Below are 19,818 nucleotides of genomic sequence, written 5' to 3' on the forward strand. Positions count from 1 at the left end.
AAATGATCCTTCAAAACTACAAATACATCAACTCAATCAACCAAAGCATCTGGGAAGTATTGCATGTTGTACAGCCTCACTGTGTGTCTCAGTGCATCTCAAATTGCAGCTGTGATTGTGGGAATGCCTTGAGACTTTTGACAAGCAAACCGTATACATGGTTACAGTGGGGAAAATAAATTGTGTGAATTTGTCTTCAGACGTCTTTCTGTATAAGTGTGAATTAAAAGAGAGAACAGTTGCTATGGGTGAATGAAGAAAAGAAATTGTCAGAAACAAAAACAAATGTCCGATATGCTTTCCAGAAAGCAAGTTCAGGAAGCGGGAAAATGGCATTGCTTCATACGTGTCCAACTGGAGCCAGGCTAAGGCAATGTGTGGTTCCACCCGTGACTTTCCCACCTCTAAAATGGGAAATTGTTATGATCCTTTTATACTGACAAGTTTGGAGGAGGATGTTCTGAGCAGAAATCTCACCTCCCTCTTAACATTCTCAGTATTGTGTGTAACTGGGGGGGGGGGGGAGTGAAACAGGTGCTTTGGTTTTACAAACTTGCATTTATTCTTCATTCTTGTCAGCAACTGAATTATTGCAGTGGGGAGGCTGGATACTGTTCACTGTATTGACCAGGTGATAATTGCATTGGGGGTGGGAAGAGAAATATATTGCAGTGAACTTTCTCCTCTTTTCTAGGCTCAATTTACAAAATCCTCAGATGCCCTGTCCCATTCAGGATAGCTCTCTGGCTCTAACTAGGCTCTAACTCAGGATGTGGTGCTTTCTGTTTTTTTCCAGAAAGAAGAGGGTAATTTGGCAAAAGCTGTAATAAGCTATTTTCTCCTTCTGGCTTTCACAACTTTTCCTTGTGGCACTCTCAACAGCCAGTGATGTGGGGTGTAAAATTTTCCAGTGCTTTATATTTTTGTGGAAAAAAATCCAGTTTCATAGCTTCGTTAGCAATAATGAATGACTTCCAATAGCAAGTATTAGGGAAGCTTGGCCATTTCAAAGTTTATATAGCTTGATATACTAAATACAGGTAAAATGAACGTGCTAAATTAGATCACTGTCAAGGATATCAGAAAATGTTGCAGTGCAAACTGAAAATATTCCAGTGCCAAGTGCCTCAGTTCAGACTTTTCTGGAAAATCCACATCACTGGCAACAGCCCACATGAAGAATTCAGCTACCTGCCTACAGCTCTGTAGCAACAGCAACACCTCCATACCTGCCTGAGTCTTAGAACATGCCCTACATTGTTTGTTTTATCCTTCTTTATAGCTGTTGAATTTACTTACTTTTTGTTTAATGGAAGCTCAGGGTTCAGGCCTCCTTCTGGAGGTGGTGGTGGGAGGGAATGAAAATGAACATGAACATGAACTAGAAGTTGTTCAAAGTTCTGCCCCAAAATGAACTTAATTCACCTTTAGATTACCCAGCAATTATGGAAACTACTTCCAGGCAGGGCTCTTTTTCTCACCGGAACTCAGTTCCAGCACCTCTCAGGAGGCATTCATAGTGAGCACCTCTTTTTCTAGAAAAATAGTACTGCTTTCAGGTATACTGCAGAGATATTGGAACTAGCTCATTGAACTTCATTGAACTGAACTAGTTCATTCCAAACCCTGCTTATCATTGCAGATGTATTGCCCCAACAAACTGGGCTTTGAACTGTGCTTCTTCAAGGCAAACAACACTGTTACAAGCAAAGTGTCACCTTTAAAAGCCTTCTTTTGTTTGAAAAGCTGCTTCAGGAAGGGACAGTTTAAGAGTTAGAAGCAAGGAGTAAAGTACTCCCTGCACCTATCTTAATGTTTCCAAAGAACAACAAAGCAGTTGCCTGAGTATCATTACTGATTAAGAGCTTCATTAACTACAAAACCCAACATGTGGTATCCCCTCCCAATCTTTCATAGGATTTTGTAGTCATTTTGTAGCTCTGCCCAAGTCAGTATTAGCACCCCAGAGTCTTTGGGCTATACAGTGGTACCTCGGGTTACAGACGCTTCAGGTTACAGACACTTAAGGTTACAGACTCCGCTAACCCAGAGATAGTACCTCGGGTTAAGAACTTTGCTTCAGGATGAGAACAAAAATCGCACGGCGGCGGCAGCGGGAGGCCGCATTAGATAAAGTGGTACCTCAGGTTAGAACAGTTTCAGGTTAAGAACGGACCTCCAGAACGAATTAAGTTCTTAACCCGAGGTACCACTGTATTAAGACAAGATGTTTGAGATCCATTATGAAATTTGGACAACAAAGCATTGTAGGGGGATGGGGGGGTGCAGATAACGACAACCCTTTCCTTGCATAGATTTCCCATTGTAAGTGCTCCCTAGCTGCCCCATAATAGGTGCTTGGGTGAAGGCATTTATGCCAGAAAACAGTGCAGTGGGGAAGGGTTCTACCTTCCCATCCTCACAGTACCAAGGTCTTGATTTATTCAGAGGGAGGAAGAGAGAGTTGTTGCTTTAAAAAAAAATGAAAAGGTTGGGAGAACCAATCATGGAACTCAGACATATCTAATTTGGCCCACTGCTGCAGAAATTGGGTGAGGCTTATATCATATAATGCACATCAGGAAGTCATCAATGGTGTAAGGCTGATGCAGAGTATGCATACTGTTTCCAGTGTGATTTTTGGCAGAAGCAGCAAGACCTAAGCATTTTTCTTTTAAAAAGAAAGAAAGAAGAAAAGAGTGTGTCTTTACAAGGGTAAAAAAGGAGATATGAAACAGGCCCAGAAAGGAATGCTGGCAGCACATCCCATACAGGATGAATGTAGGGAAAACCATCAAGTGGAACAACTTCTAGCCTAGACTTGGCATGGAAGTTGATGTCTTGTGCAGTGAATCTGAGAAGTAAAAGCTTTTTCAAAAATGTCATTAAAAATGAATGGTTAAAAGAATAGAAAATGTGACTTGGCAACAAAGAAAGCAGAACCTCCCCACACTTCCCAGAACATACATGCAGCCTGCATGGTGTAGTGTGATGTAATGGTTAGTGTCAGACTAGGACCTGGAAGACAATGGTTCAAATCCTCACTCAGCCAGGAAACTCATTGGATAACCTTGGATGAGTCTCGGCCTAATCTACTTCACAGGGTTGTTACAAGGATTACTGGCAAATGAAGCAAGAGAACCCTGTACACTGCCATAAGCTCCTTGGAGCAACAGCAGGATATAAATATACAACATAAATAAATTAATGTATTGTTTCTAAAATGCCATGAAATCAAAGAAGCTTTTAGTTGTGTTGCTACAGGGGGGGGGGAATCAACTTCATTTGGTGTTGCAATACAGTATATAGTTAAATAGTGCAGAAAGTAATAGTATGAATACATGTCAAACTTTGGTCAGCTGACAAAGATTCATTATGTGGCAGCATTCATCTTGTAGTTGCAGAGGCAAATCAATAAATGTTTCAAGAGGGATGGGTGGTGTGTGGTTTGTTTGTTTTTTTCCTAAGGGATCTGTCTTTAAACCACACCACCCATCATCTAGTAATACACACTGGGTAGAATTCAGTGTTATACTATTACAAACATTTCGCTGGACAAATGGAGCAATTCTGTCCCTCCCTTTCTGGATATTCTCCCAACACCAGCAGCCAATTTCAGGGTAGGGGGCGCAGGGAGGCAAGGGAAACTCCCATTGTGTAAGTGTTTGCATGGGGCTTCTGCTGATGGGGTTTGTTAAGTGAATCCCAATCATGAAGTTTTATCTAAAAGATACACAAGTGGAAGTTGCTTCTGCTCATTCCCCCCCCCCCACTGCAGTTCCCCATATTACACACTAGCTCTTTCCTGAGGGTCCTCTAACCTCAGGAGAAGTTTTTCAGGGCGCTGTAATGGGCCAGAAAATCCTGTTATACAAGCAGACTTATATCTGCCTAACTTTGGATACAGCTTATGAAATGATGTGTGTTGTAGTCCAGCAATATTTGAAGGACCATCCCTTGTTTTTGTATTATGTATAGATTCCACCCTGGAATCTATTGGATGAAGGGCAGTATACAAATAATTTAAACAAATAAATAAAATAAAAGGAGTGCTTGGTTCCATTTGACCAGGCTGACTGTCATCCACCTGCACCAATGCTGATTTACTAGCTCTGTGTTGCTGCTCTCCAGAGACAGTTTACCTCTTTGAAGAGGGAAACCATACTTGCAAATGATTCGAGAAAGGCTCCAGGCCCGTTTTCCCGCATTCCATTGCTGTGTTGAGAGTGCCACTGCTTTTGAAACCTAAATGGCATCACCCATTCACAAGTGGACAGTATCAGGCTTAGGGGAATCCAGAGATTGTAGAAGTACAAACAATTTCTATGACAAACTCTAAGGGGAACTTCAAAAACATCCCCCCAAAGGATTGAGCATGCTCAGTGGCTATGGAGTTTGGGGGATGAGGAGAGGAGGGAAATGGAGTGGATACAATTAAAGAACAGAGTCTTTTGCAAGAGAGTTTTTATAGCAATAAATAAAATCACTTGCTGGATCTAATATCACACAAAAAGTGACAGGTGCCTTTCCCCTTTCCACCATAAGTCCTGCCCCTTTCATTGGAAGTGCCACCTTTTGATATACATTTTATATTGTTTAATATAAATTTGATACAATATATTCAAAGAAGCGATTATAAAAGTTTGTTTTAGGGTCATGTGACCCGTGTACATGGCTGTCTCAGTGCCACAAATCTGACAGTGGGTTTTGAGTCCCCGTAACCTAAGGTCTAAACCACAGAGCCTAGGGTTTGCTGATCAGAAGGTCAGTCGTTTGAATCCCTGCAACGGGGTGAGCTCCCGTTGCTCGGTCCCAGCTCCTGCCAACCTAGCAGTTCGAAAGCACCTCAGAGTGCAAGTAGATAAATAGATACCGCTCCAGCGGGAAGGTAAACGACATTTCTGTGCGCTGCTCTGGTTCGCCAGAAGCGGCTTAGTCATGCTGGCCACATGACCCGGAAGCTGTCTGCGGACAAACGCCGGCTCCTCGGCCTATAGAGCAAGACGAGCGCCACAACCCCAGAGTCATCCACGACTGGACCTACCGGTCAGGGGTACCTTTACCTTTACTAAATGTTTGGGTTGCACCTCCCCCCCTGTAGATGTCATCACTTTAGCATCCAGCCTAGTGTTTGAAATTCTCCAGTGTGTGTATAGTCTCTTCAGGGTAGCCTGCCCTTTGCCCCAGCTACAGAACAGATGTAGATGACCCAACCATCCTTACCCCAAGGCTTTGTGAATGCCAATAGGAACAAGCCTTTCCATTGACCAGACCAATGAGCTTTTTGGAAGACAGGGACATGCTTCTGGGGTATGAGAGCTAGGAAAGGTATAAATTTGAAGGCTGTTTTTTCTTAATACATTTAATACACTTGTCTATTGATTTATAAAATCTCATTTCTTCTTGGGGCTAAGATGCAGAAAATGATTATTTGTTACAGAAGTTCCATGTCTTTCTGTGGAGATCCTGTAGACTAGGAAATCCATATATTTTTATTAAGGGGATTTAATGGAACCACTAGTATATATGCATTGCAGAAATACTCAGTTTTCATTAAATAATATGATGCACAAGTTAACTTCGTGCTATTTCTGAAAAGAAACTCTAGCCATAGGTAGTTCAGATTACTTGCTGTCTCTTTGGCTTTATATTTGACAACAATTATTTGCTGTGATCTTGCTGTGTTTGACAAACCCACCACCTGCTCCAGCTCCAAGAGAGGAGGAAGGGAATTCCTTCTAATTCCCAGTCTCTAAGCATAAGCCGCTCCACTGAGCATTTTGATGGACGCCCTTGGCTCACTTTTAATCTTCAAACCAGTATTGGCTTTTCTATGGCATGCCAGGTGAGATGCATGCAAAAGAGGAGATCTGAGAGTGGAACAAGAGTAGAAAGTGGGAAAGGTTAATGTAGCAGAAGGATGCAGGTTAATCAATATGCATAAAGACTCATACAAAAGAAAGCCCATGTTTGGGTCCACTTTATTCTCTAACTTCTCTGCATGAATTCTGAGGGTGGTGTAAATTGTTGAAATGTGAAAGTCCCTGGAGGTAAAAGTTCTTCATTGCATATTTATCAAAATGAACAATCACTGAGCAACAAGAGCTGTTATACACAAGTCAGAGTCATTCAATCATTTGCTAGCTACTGTGGAATTACTGAATTTCCAGTCAGCCCAACTGGCAAATGTTTTTGTCTCCACTGAAAATAAGCATTTGTAAGGGTAAGTGCGAGCCATCCCTACTGGCTTAGTCTGTTGGCTGACTTGGTAGGTGGTGGACCCTAAAGCGGCTCTGTGGTCTGAGCACCCACAGTCCTGGACTCATACCAAGGGGTTTGTGGTTAAAACCCTGGGTGCTTAGTGGGAATTCTAGAATGTGCCTTAGAACAGTTTGCTTCTTCCACAAACTCTAGTGGCGGACTATACAATATTTCCTGTGCCCTCCCTTCAGCTTACAGAGCAGATATTTTGTACATATGTTCTGCAAATGGATGATATTATCTCACCTCAGGTATGAAGTGCAATATCCACAAACCACATCAACAATCTTAGACCCCCTAACCACACTGTAAAACTTTTTAGAACAAAGAAAGCTTATATTCCAGAGGGCTTGATGATGAGAAACATTTTGATTTTGCTTGTTTTGTGCTCTAACCAGCTTTATGTATGTCAATTACTTTTCACATGCCCTGAAAGAAATGGATTTTCAAATAAAAACCTTCACAAAAAATATTGATCATTTTGACAAAAATATATATATGAAAAAATATATATATATTCAAAATATATATTCACAAAAAATATTGATCATTTTGACAAAAATATATATATGAAAAAATATATATATATTCTACAAAAAGGGTGTGTGTGTGTGTGTTGTTGTTGTTGTTGTTGTTCTAAAATAAAATTAGGTATTGCAACCCTGTTGCACTTCTCCCTTTCCTGCACACACTATTTTCCGAACAACAGCAGGATTTTAAAAATGGGTGGATTTTGAATTCCTTAGGGAGCACCTTCCAGTGATATAGGGTTGAAATGGGTTGGGTTTTCAAGCTTGGTCTAAAACCATGAGAACAAGAAGATTACTTTGCAGGGGATGGTGGAAGAATCACAATAATATGAAAAATGATGATAAGGTAGTAGCTTTCCAAACTGTGTGTCACGAAACATTAGTGCAGGGGTCAGCAAACTTTTTCAGCAGGGGGCTGGTCCACTGTCCCTCAGACATTGTGGGGGGTCGGACTATATTTTGAAAAAAAATATGAACAAATTCCTATGCCCCACAAATAACCCAGAGATGCATTTTAAATAAAAGCACACATTCTGCTCATGTAAAAACACCAGGCAGGCCCCACAAATAACCCAGAGATGCATTTTAAATAAAAGGACACAGTCTACTCATGTAAAAACACACTGATTCCCGGACCGTCCGCGGGCCGCATTTAGAAGGCGATTGGGCCGCATCCGGCCCCCGGGCCTTAGTTTGGGGACACCTGCATTAGTGTGTCAGCTGCAGTGTGTAGGTATGTCATGGGAATGCTCCCCATGCTCTTCCCAGGGCTGGAAGAGGGTTGGTTTATCCTCAGCTTGCTAGTAAAACTGAATTAGTGTGGTTTGAAATGATGCATTGTCTAAAAAGTGTGTCACCAAAATGGAAAGTTTGGAAAGCTATGTAGGGATTTTAAGGAGACTTTCTTACAAAAGAAACACTGTTGAGAATCAGTAAATACGAGTACTAGCTTAACTGCCTCTTCCTTTGCAAAGTTTTTAGTCTGCTTTACCACATGCAAACTTAGCTGCTACTCTTCCACTTATGTACATTTTTAAAGCATCTGTTTTAGACAAGAAACAAACTAGAAGTCATTTGTTGCTCAAAGAGATGAAATATCTCTGACCATTTCCCACTGGGTATCTGTGGAGACTTAATTCCTAAAATCCTATCTGCTTGCTAGTCTCTGGTGAGTTTGATGTGCTTTTCTGACTGCTCCCTTGAATTGTCAGTGCTGGCTTGTAGCTCCTTGCTTCTTCTGCAGTAGCTAAAGTCCCTGGGAAAGAGCTTATGGGCCTTGCCCAGTCCCTTTGCAAATCTGGTAGCCAGTCTTTCCACTGCTACCCTCTAGCGGCTGTCATGCCTTACTGCCATGACAGCAGCTCGGAGTGGGTGAGGCAAATAAGGCGAGGAGAGAGAAATCAATGCACAGAGAAAGCGAGACTGGGAAGAAGTGGAAGGGAGGAGTCGCCTCATCAGCCATTCTTGTCTTACAGGGTCCCAGCTGTCATTGGTAAAAGAGGAGGGAGGGAGAGGATTTACTATTGTGTGAAACAAGTGGGAGGGGGCAAGACGGAGAGGAAGACGAGGAAAGGAAGGAAGCACCATTTGTTTCACCTGAGCTTGAGCTTCTTTGCAAGCCGGTACTGCTCCTAGGTTGGAGGATAGGAGCTGGTTCTACCCCTGCCACAACAGCCGAACGTCATGTCTGGTTATCAGGGCAAGAAGAACATCCCCAGGATAACAGTGAGTGGCTTAACATACGTATCTTCTTTCGCTCTCCCCACCCTCCGCTCTTCATGTTTGCTGCATTTATGATTTTGTCTTCACATTTGTTTTGTATTAGTTTACTCATCCCCACCAGCTACTACCCATGTCAGTCTACTTTTGTAAGAAGCTGGTGCTGATTCAATTCATAGTTGCTAGGGATATTAAAAAGCCAGCCAGCTTGCAAAAATGAGGTGCATGCAGGGGCAGCCCTGATTAAGTAAATCTTGGGACTTTCATTAACTGTACAATTGACACGGTGGGGGGGGGGTCTTTATTGTCTTGTGCTGTTAAATTACTGTCTAGGAGGACTGTACTTGTGTGAAGCAGTGATATCAGACTGCAGTATCTTCAAGCCCCAAAATGTTGCTATCAAATCTGTCTTCTCCCCCCCCCCCCGACCTCCCCCTTCATGTCTGTTGTCCATGTCTGTGGGGCATGGTGAGGATTTAGTGACATTCTGTTTTCAACCCTGCATGTTGGGAGTAGATGTCCCTCCTTGTCCAGTTCAGGATTTTAAATGCTTTGGACAGACCCTTGTTTTTGTTTTTTGTTCTGTCACCACTCCTTTTTTTTTTTTTTAAGCAGGAACACTGGTATGCCTAAGTTGCCTGCTGCATAGTTTCGTTTGCTGCATATTTGGGTGCGTCATGTGCTTTGACTGGCTCAGGAAAAAGAGGAATTGATTCTTCTGTAAATGTGAAAGCTTTGTTTTACAAATGAATGTGAAATATAATTTTCTCTTCTTCTAAATAATGGTTTGCTTGTTAACATGAAATAAAAACTGTCTGTTGGAGAGCATGGGGGAAAATACTGTGAAAAATAGCAGCGTGTTTTGCATCTTTGCATCAGTGTGTGCCCTGCAGATGCATTTCCAGTGGCTTCATACTCCACCCTGATTTATTGTTGATGCAATGAAATGGCTTGCAGAGGGGGTACCCCCTTGGTCTTTAATAGGCCTGGGGTTTATTGTCGCTGGCTTCAGATGCAAGGAGTGCAGCTGTGCTTTGTCTCCAATGCATTTTAATGAAATCTTTTGTGGGATAGGGTATGCATGGGGGAACGGGTGGCTACTCCATCTTTGAGGCAAACAAAGGAAGCAGCAAAACCAAGCATGCACACACACCCACACACACACACACACACACACACACTCACAGGGTTGGAGGGGGGAGAAGCTTAGCAGATATTTTGTCTTCCACTGTACCTGTTTAGAGGGCAACTAAATTCACTAAAGGATTGCCTTTTCTGATGGGATTTTATTGAGTGCTTTCTTTTGTTTGCCCATTTAATGGATTAAAAGCATTTGAATCAAATTGATGCTTATGAATTCATTTTGTGATGTGTGGGGCATATTTTCCTACCTGTGACCTTAAATAAGGAATGAGTTTATGTTAACTACAGCTGCCAGTTTGTTTTTGTCACACCCACACCCACACCCACCCCACACCCACCGAAACAGCCGTTTTCTTGAACCTTCCTTGGAACAGATATTTTTATTTTAAAGTGAAAAACACTGAGAATTGCAGTCTAGACAGTTCGGACTAATTATATAAAAGAAGTAGGCATAGCCAACATCTTATTTTACACTCACATTGCTGGCACTACTGAATTATTTGCCTTTAATGGCAAAGTCATTTAATATTTAAGCCAATTTAACCTGCTTTCAGATAAAGCAGCTAGGTGTGTACATGCACAGTATAATACTGTACTATAAAGCAGCCATGTGAAGGTGGTGCATTTTCTTATCTCTTAGGTCTAGAAGGTGTGACCTACATTAGCTAGCTAAATCCCATGATATTGTTTTCTTTTGTGCTGCTGCACCTGACTGCAGCAGTTTTGCCTCTGACGCTCTGTGCAGTGGGGCCGCACCTATCTTGGTATTCAGCATATGCTTTCTTATGCTTTCTTTGAAATAGTGGAAAGTCCAGCTGCACTAGGGTCCAGCTGTTCACTATTGTGTGTTGTTTCGTAGTTCTTCTTTGGTTATTTTATGGCTGCAATTAGCTTAAAAAATTATATGACATTTAGTGCTATGGATCTAAAGTTAGGTTAAAAGTAGTGATAATTAATAAATATATTATTTGAGGGTGATATTATTCTTTTCATGGGTTTTTTAAAGCCTTCTCAGCCGCACTCTCTCAAATTAATGTCATTTTAAAAAGCAGTTCAAGATGGTGTAGCTGGAAAATAAATGGTAAAGTTAGGTATCCACCCTTAAAGATGCATACCTAACAGTCCTCTGATAGTGTTAATAATTGTCAATTCTATACCACATGGTGACCACATAGTACAGAACTATAAGATGTGTACTGTTGCGAGAATGTTCCTCATTCAGTATATGAGATGTTGGTCCCCTGAAGACATGACACATTGAAGAACTGCTTTCTTAGGAGTGCTGGGGGAACCCCACCCTCACTTTCTACAGGAAGGTGCATCCCTGCATTTGAAAGGGTGTGACCACCCAGGAACCAGAAGTAATTTCCAAGAGGGAAAGGGTATACTGGTATTCAAGATTTTATCTGCCCACAACATTGATTGCCACATGTGGCCAGTTCAGGCTGTGCACAGCCCATCGTTTTTTTCTCATTTGACAGGTTGACTAACAGGGGATTGCAGTGCTGTAGAAGAACATCTGAGATCAAGAAAATAAACTCTTGAGGTATAAGAGCACTGAATCCCTTTGTCATCATAGCTGGCAGTAAATCTCACTGCTAGTAATGAATATTGGAGTGAAAACAGTAGTATTCTTCCACAGGCAGTAATGTGTGCCTGGTTGTATGGGTGGGGCTCTGCCTAAACTCAGGCATAACAGTTTCTGCGTGATCCTTAGGGATAAGCCAAAATCTTGCAGAATAATAGTGTTGCTTGTTAGCTTGTACACAAACTAAGAAATCCACTACAACTTGTGCAGATATTCATCTTGCATGTTGTTGAAAAGCAGTTTGATGAAATGGGAATGGCAGGATGTCTGCCTTGTCTTTCATACTGGTGCTCATGAGCAGCAGCTGTATTGTGCATATGTGGCTATTTTCACTGTGTTCTCAGGGCGTTGCCATCTTGAATATGGCTATACATGTATAGTGAGATTACCTAGACACCTGAGTTAGGAAGATGGTGAGGTAGACTGAATAAAATAAGTTGTAGATAATATATTGGAGCTGGCCAATATTGCAAAAGCTCAGTGGGCTTAGGTTAGGAAGTAAAGATGTGAGACAGATAAGATACAGACTATAGTCACTATACAAATAGTATGTGTTTTGCTCAAAATAGACTCTTGGGGATCAAAATTAGAATTGATGCTATGTTTGTTTACTTTTTTAAGTCTTGCCAGATAAATTGACTATACTAAAGACAGTAGCTGAATCTTGGATTACATGCAAAGAGCATGCAAATTCCGATCTGGAATATTTCACTAGTTTGTTTTTAACTCATCAATATATTTAGTAGAAGGCTTTCATCTTCACTTTGCGAAGAAAAATGGAGTCCTGAAGGTAAAGTGACTTTCTCAACTACATCTGCATCAACTACATGCTTTTATTTTTAGACCAGTCTTTTTTCCACTGGGCATCTCCTAGCTCCACAGTATATTTCTGTTTATAAAAATATAGTTTATTGGGGAATATACCATATATACCCAATTGGCGAACCTGGTGGAAAGTTGTTCATGGAACTGAGGTTTCTAACAGTAACCACACCACCAGGATAATGCACACCTTGTACAGTATGTAGAACACTATTCACTTGCCCCTGCAATTCCCAGAGATTGTGATTTTTGGATTGTCTTGGTAAAAAAGAGGGGACATAACAGCACTCTTTTACAAGAGAGAGCTGCATTGTTGCCAGTGCATTACCTTTGTAATGTTTCTTTCAGTAACAGGAATGACATTTAAACTCTGCCCTTCTTCCAAACCATGTGCCTTGTAGACTGTAAATATGTAAAGTATTATCTTCCTGGCTGAAACTAACCTGTTCCTTTTCTAACCTGAGTCTCGAAACATGTACCCAGTTACTGTATTTCTGAACATCTTTTGGCCTGTGAAGTGTTGCAGAGCACCAGGAATTGCATGCAAGTGTTAAGCAAATTGGAAGAAAAGTAATGGCGAAGTGATGGTTTTCAAGGAAGTATACCTTTATTACAGACACCCAGAACAGTTTACATAGGACTCCTTGATTCAGTCATTTTAACAGGCCAAATCTGCTTAGTTGCAATAGTAGAATTCCATTGTCTGCTGTGAGACCATTCTCTATACTGTATAACCCTGCATTGTATAGTGAGTCTGTGTAAAATTGCATTTTCATACTCCTGCCAAGTCAGGAAGCAGCTCTAATATATTTATGTTTTATGCTAATTTAACATACTTCATTGGCCACATATCCAATACTTTGAAATATGAGTATATATATCTAAGAGTTGCGCCTATGCCTATAAAAGATCCAGGAAAACATCATGTGGGAGACAAGATGAACAAACTATGGAGCTGCTCCAGCAGTACTCTATGTGCATCTGCTGCCCAAAATTGTATAAGATGGGTTTTCCCTTTAGACCTCTGTATATGTATGAAAGAAGTAGAGTAGAAAGAATCTACTCCAGTCTTTCAAAAGTAAAATGAGGAAGGGACTTAAGATTTAGATGAATGTTATATTTTTTAACAGAAAAAACTGTTCTTATAACTTGGACTCCTGTTTGTTTTGTGTTTCCCTATTGTTTTTTTTTTTAACAAATGTCAAATATAATGTCCCAAAAATATGAGAATCAGGTAGGGAAGGCATGGTCTATCATTTTAAAGCAACCTGAAAGATGAAATAAATCGCAAGTATATGCAGTGCTATTTTTCTAGAAAAACAGGTGCCGGAACTCACCATGAACACCTTCCTCTTCCTCTTAGAATGGCAGTGGCACCCACCTGAGAGGTGTCAGAACCATAGCTGTCAACTTTTCCCTTTTTTTGCGGGAAACAGCAGGGAGGGTTGACAGCTATGTATATATGTATATGTATATAGCAGTGGGGAACAGCAGGGAGGGTTGACAGCTATGGTCAGAACTGAGTTCCGATGAGTTACCCCTGGAAAAAAGCCCCATGTTAAATATATCCACGCTTCTGCCACTACCACTACTGAACCCTAACACCAATGTTCAAAACTTTATCAGAGGATATGTTGCTTGGACCAAACAAACACGGTGAAATTGATTTCCTGAGGAGTACTGCCCATTGTGTTTTTAAAAGAAACCCATTGAATAGAAATATTTCGTGGCTTGTCTGTTAAAGTTCTGGGTTCTCTTGATGCTTTGGTTTCATTTCAAAGGCAAAGGGGTGTTGGGTTCAGGAGCTAATAAGGGCAGTAAGAGTAATACTCAATGGTTTGGCTTGGGGCCAAGACACTTGAAAATACAGAAGACACATGGTTTGCCATAGCATATATTTTCCCTCACAAGCTGGAAATACATAGGAATTGGAAACTTGATTTACAATTGGTCCTTTGTGATAGGGATTTAAAATCAGTGATTTATTTTAGATCAATCTGCCTTTCTACAGACCATTGTTTTTGGTAGGGAGCATGCTAGTAATTGCACATTTGTGCTGCCTACCAGGAACATTTGACTGGATTGATCAATACAGATTTTTAAAGTCACCAGGAAAAGGGCCAATTTTAAATCAGTGAGTTAAACCAAATTTCCACTTTTCTAATTCACTTATTAACATGCATCCCAACTGGTTGTCGTAGCAATTAAAACATCTTTATACAACCAGTGAATATAATCCAGAACCTCTGATCATGTAGACCACATTGCCTTTGTACAAAAGGACTTTATGCAGATTTGGAATAGTTTTTAAATTAGGAGTGCCTGGTGCTCTTGCATATGCAAGGACACTAAGCAGGATCACTTACATAAAGATTAAGTAGCCAGAAGTTTATTGTTGTTAGCTACATTTACATCTGTCGTCCCCTTCTCCAGAGAAGGGGACGACAGAGGATGAGATGGTTGGACAGTGTTCTCGAAGCTACTAACATGAGTTTAGCCAAACTGCGAGAGGCAGTGAAGGATAGGCGTGCCTGGCGTGCTCTGGTACATGGGGTCACGAAGAGTCGGACACGACTGAACGACTGAACAACAACAACATTTACATCCAACCTTTTCTACAAGAAGTGTAAGACAATATGCATAGCTCCCACCTTCCATTTTATACTCACAACATCCTACAAGGTAGAGTAGTGACTGGTCTAAAATCACTTCAAGGCCAAGTGAAGATTTGAACCCAGTTCTCCCCAGCCTCAATCCAACACTCTAAACACTATACCACACTGTCCATTTCAGTGGAAAAGGGAAATGCTCTTTGGTTGACAGCTAAATATTCATGGCTTCCTCAGTGATAACTAGAATATATATTACATGTGTCGTATCTGTAACATCTGATCTTGAAAGTTGTATATGTTTGCCTTTTGTTCCTATTTTTAATACAATATTCTTGCTACAGAGTCAATTGCTTTAAACATGTTTGAACTGAATTTAGATTTTGTTTTAAACATGTTATTTTCAGAGGATGTCAACCTAACTAATCTTTTGGAGAGAGAGAAAGTTGTTTCAGAGAAAAAAATGATTTTTACTGATCCATCCTGTGGTGCACAATCCCCTCCAGATTTTTATAGACACCAGCTATCAAGGGATCTGGCAGTGGTGCCAGAAATTTCAGTATCAGTCTTGTGACCATTTCACATATCTACAAACAGGGCTTCCATTACAAATCTATGCAGTTAGTCTACATAGAGAATGTTTGCTAGTGAATTACTACAAGGATAAATAGATTGTATTCATAGTAAGAGCATCAGTGCAGTTTGTCCCATTCATGGCAGTGATTTATGCTTGTGAAACATGAAGGGCTGAATTGTGCTACCATTTTACCTGTGTACATTCAATCTCAACTAAAAGAAACCTGTGCATTAGTATTCCATGTGCACCCTTCTTTTCTCATAAAGTCAGTGTTGTTTTGTGCAAGGATTTTTGGACGGCAGGAGGAAAATGGGAGTTCATGGTAGCTTGCATTTTTTTAAAAAATCAAGCCATCTGCCCTCCTGATCTTGCTTTTGCAGTCAGACAGTACTAATGTCTCTTCCTGTAGAAACTTGCAGAGGAGTAGCCAAATGAGTCTGTGTTCTTAAAATTCCATGGCAATGTATGCTGTGATAACTTTTTAGTCTTAAAGGTGGTAGATAACTCTTTACTGTTTATCCTTTTGGTAGAAAACATCTGGTGTATAGGGTAACATTTATGTGAGAATGAACAAGCAATAAAGTTTCCTGTAGCAACAGAGAGCCATCTTCATTTAACGGGATGCTCAAAGGAGGTAACAGAGAAGACCTGGGATCTGTGCCAGAATTTTCAAAAAAAAACCCAAGATGCACTTAGATTCTTGGTGCTTTTGTTGTGACTCCATGAATGTGATTTTCCTCATCTGTATCTTGCAGATAAAATTTCCCTCAAGCCAACAGTGGCTAATGATGCAGCCTGAAACAGGGTTGGCAGGAAGACGTGGCTGGGTGTGGGGAAGCAGAAATGAGCTTTGGCAGGATGAACAGTGTGTTTATTGTAATAGTCCGGGAGATCTTGGTAAGCATGCAAAAGCCCTTGAATTAGTCAGGCCCGTTTCCTGATAAGCGCTTCAGTTTCCTCTTTAGTTCGTCTTGCATACGAACGAATCCAGAATTTTCTGTGCCAGAATAGACATGATGTCATTGAATGTGCCATCCCCCCACCCTTTTCTGCCTACCAACTAATGGAGTTGGTGCTGGCCTTCCTCTTTCTTATTTTACTGCTACTATGGCTCAGCACAACTGATGATAAATGCAAAACTTTTAAATATCAATGAAACAACCACTAAGGCCATTACATTCCTGCATACTTTCATTACAGCAACAGTAGACCAAAATAAACTTCTAACTGTGCTGTGTGCCTCCTCCTTTATTCAGATGCATTATCATCAGTTACCGTACTTTTGCCCTTTAAGAATTCAGAAGGGGGGAAATGTACTTCAGTCAAAAGTTAAGTAACTTGCATTCAGCAGTGAGTTAGGACAAGGTGGCAATAAGGGAGGTGCATACAGACCTTTTGTTCCTCTTAAGGTTTTGTTGGGCTGCAAGCATGCAGACAGGGAGGGCTGTATTGAGCCTTGTCAGAATCATCCCTCTGTGAGTGCTGTCTGGTACAGGCAGATTGTTCACTTCTTATTTTCTCCACATCACATACCGGTAATTTTTTTCATTTGGAGACCACATTTTAGAGCACAGGTCTGAATCTAGAAGATAAAGATTTTTTAAAAAAAACATTAAAGATCTAGTACTGTACTGTATTAAAACAAACACAGATTGTGCTACAATGTCGAATGCACTTCTGTGTTTGTTGTTTCCAATAATTTGCACACACTTGATACATTCTGCTTATGAAATCCTGCCCTGACCTTCAACGCTTTCCCACCAACCCTTTAGTATAGGCAATGTTATTTTGCCATACCCCCTAATTATTCTGTTTGCTTCACAATTTTGGGAAACCTGGTGTCTAGAACTGAAATTGATCAGCCTAGGTGAGATTTTTGTCAAGAGCTTGCTTGTTATTTTGTGCTGAGGAAATCACCAGATATTCATTATATTTGTGTTATGTATACTATTAGAATGCAGAAATCTTAGGGTAATCTAAGAAACAAACTGAAATTGTATAGTTGTTTTTAACAGTGTATTTCATAATGTATTACAACATGTGAATAAAACTTGGGGTCCTTTTAAGGGAGACCATCCGGATGATACATATGTACCCCGTCTCTTTCAGATGTGTTGGGCATTTAAAAAAATGTTTGTAGGAGGTCTTCCAAGAAACTTTTCATTTGGGAGCAAAGCATAACAGTACACCATAAAATCAGTAAAAGCACAGGTTGTGTACGAGTGAGAAGGATGTTGTTTAAGAACAGAGAATTTTTGGTCTCATTGCACCTCAGGACTTACAAACTGGAGTTGTTGCTTATTTGGATTTTCACATGTCCAGTCTTTAAAAAGGAACGCCAACTTTATTATAGAAGTAGATGTCATGAAAAATGAAGAGGTGGAGGGAGGGTACTGTTGTTGACATCAATTCCCTTCTAATATCTACAAGCCTTGGGTTATTTGGAAGACAGGTGGTGCTGTGGTCTAAACCCCTGAGCGTCTTGGGCTTGCCGATCAGAGGTTTGGTGGTATAAATCCCTGCAACGGGGTGAGCTCCCATTGCTCTGTCCCAGCTTCTGCCAGCCTAACAGTTCAAAAGCACACCACTGCAAGTAGATAAATAGGTACTGTACTGCTGTGGCGGGAAGGTAAACAGCGTTTCCAAGCGCTCTGGCTTCTGTTCCGTTGCACCAGAAGCAGTTTAGGTATGCTGGCCACATTACCTGGAAAGCTGTCTGTGGACAAACACTGGCTCCCTTGGCCTGAAGCAAGATGAGCGCCGCACCCTGTAGTCACCTTTGACTGGACTTAACCGTCCAGGGTCATCTACGTATTTGGAAGACTAGCATTTCTTAACTAGCAATCTGTATTGTAATGTCTATTCACTTAACTGATATGCTTGGACTATACTCCGAATAACCATGGAACCCATAACAGTAGGGATTCAAGGTTGCAGAGAGTAAGAAACTAACCAAATGTTTATGTGTAGGTTATTGTAACAGCTATGAAAACAAAGCCTGCCCTTTTTGTGTGAATGGAAATAACTATTCCTGGTTCACGAGTTGTGTGTCAGCATGGCGCAGCAGCAGAAAGGACCACGGAGGAGCAAAGCATCTGCAAACTCCCTCTCTGGAAGCCCACTCATTTGTGCTAAGCTAAGTGTGATGTGTGGAAGAGGTGAATGCATTTCAGAAAAGGACTCTGTGTATCCAAGGGAGTATTTCTTGCATTATTTCACCCTGATTTTTATTACGATGTCTGCATGAGGTCTTGCTTTGGATCTCATTGTGAAATAAGATTGGTTTATGTATGGGGTAGATGGAACAGGGTTTCCCAAACTTCGGTTTCCAGCAGTTTTGGACTACAACACCCATCATTCTTAGCTAGCAGGACCAGTGGTCAGGGATGGTGGGAACTGTAGTATAAAAACAGCTGGAGACCCAATTTTGGGTTGTTGTTGTTGGAAACAATAGAGGAGTGCACCTTGGGGGGTGAAGTCAAACTGCTGTAAGGTTGCAGCACCTGCTTGGCTGTAGAGACTGATATGGGAGAGACATATTTTGTTGCAGCTCGGGTTTCTTTTTAAATAGTGTTTCCTACTTTTATTATTAAGTTGGTTTGACACTCTTATAAATTAAGATTTTTTTATTTTTTTGCATATATATTCAAACTTGTTTTTTCACAACTGGTGCTTTTATTTTGCCCTCTCCCCCCCCCCATTAGTGTTTACTTTTCTCTAGAGCCAGTGACCATCTCATTGGGTTGTTCATGAAGGGGAGGGTTTATTCACTTTGGGTTCCCTCCCCCTAAATATTCATTTCCACTGCTGCAAACCTTACAGTTCCCTCAAGCATGCTGATAGCCAGATAGCTAAGGCGGAAACAACCATTCAACTTTCTTGAAGCATTTTTAGAAGCTCATTTTTACAGTGAACTGACCTTTCTACAACATAAAAACATTGCCTTTCATCCAAAATGTCTTAAGGCTGCAGAGTGTGCACAGAGCTTCTCCCAAGGAGGGGCTGCCCCAATTACGGTGTTGGAATGTGTGCAGTGCATGCATCATGGCATGTAACTGAATCCTTGGCCTGTACAGAGCTGGATGGGCACATTAGTCTGGGGGTCGGGTTTATTTTATTGTCTCCTGTGACAAAAAGAGACAGAAAAGATAGTGAGAAGGAAGAAGAGTACTTGCCAAAGTAACAAAAATTGTGGTGTTTTTTTATTTTTTGTAAATCACCTTAGAATTTGAGACAAGGACATTTTAGTCAAAAAAGATTTTGAGTCAGGGGAATGTAGAAATCAAACATTGTCTGGGCTTCCAGTTGAATGCTGCTTTCAGGTTACCCATAGGCATTTTCTTGGCCATTGTGAGAACAGGATGCTGGGCTAGATGGACCATTGGCCTGATCCATGAGACAGTGATATGGTAACATCCAAAGGAATAACTTTCATAAATACATTAAATAAATAAAAAAACTGGTGCAGTGAAAGAGCATTTCCCCCCCCTGGCTGGTGTAAACAGTGGGGATGTGAAACTGCCTTACCGTATTTTCCGGTGTATAAGACGACTGGGCGTATAAGACGAC

At 41.0% G+C, this 19,818-nt stretch overlaps 1 protein-coding gene across 4 annotated transcripts in view; it reads left to right on the forward strand.

The window, feature by feature from the left end:
• Nucleotides 1-19,818, forward strand: part of DPYSL3 (dihydropyrimidinase like 3) — a 54,975-nt gene that overhangs the window by 12,400 nt on the left and 22,757 nt on the right. Inside the window, exon 1 of one of the 4 annotated variants that reach the window (XM_033139983.1) lies at nucleotides 8,247-8,516. The exons of 2 other annotated variants lie outside the window; for them this stretch is intronic. In XM_033139983.1, the coding sequence (XP_032995874.1) occupies nucleotides 8,475-8,516 (42 nt within the window). In that variant the 5' untranslated portion in view covers nucleotides 8,247-8,474. Of the gene's footprint in view, nucleotides 1-8,246; nucleotides 8,517-12,002; nucleotides 12,032-19,818 lie in introns of those variants that run through there. One more of the 4 variants, XM_033139984.1, reaches the window with a different exon arrangement.

Source organism: Lacerta agilis, chromosome 2 (genome assembly GCF_009819535.1).
Source record: "Lacerta agilis isolate rLacAgi1 chromosome 2, rLacAgi1.pri, whole genome shotgun sequence".
NCBI lineage: Eukaryota > Metazoa > Chordata > Lepidosauria > Squamata > Lacertidae > Lacerta > Lacerta agilis.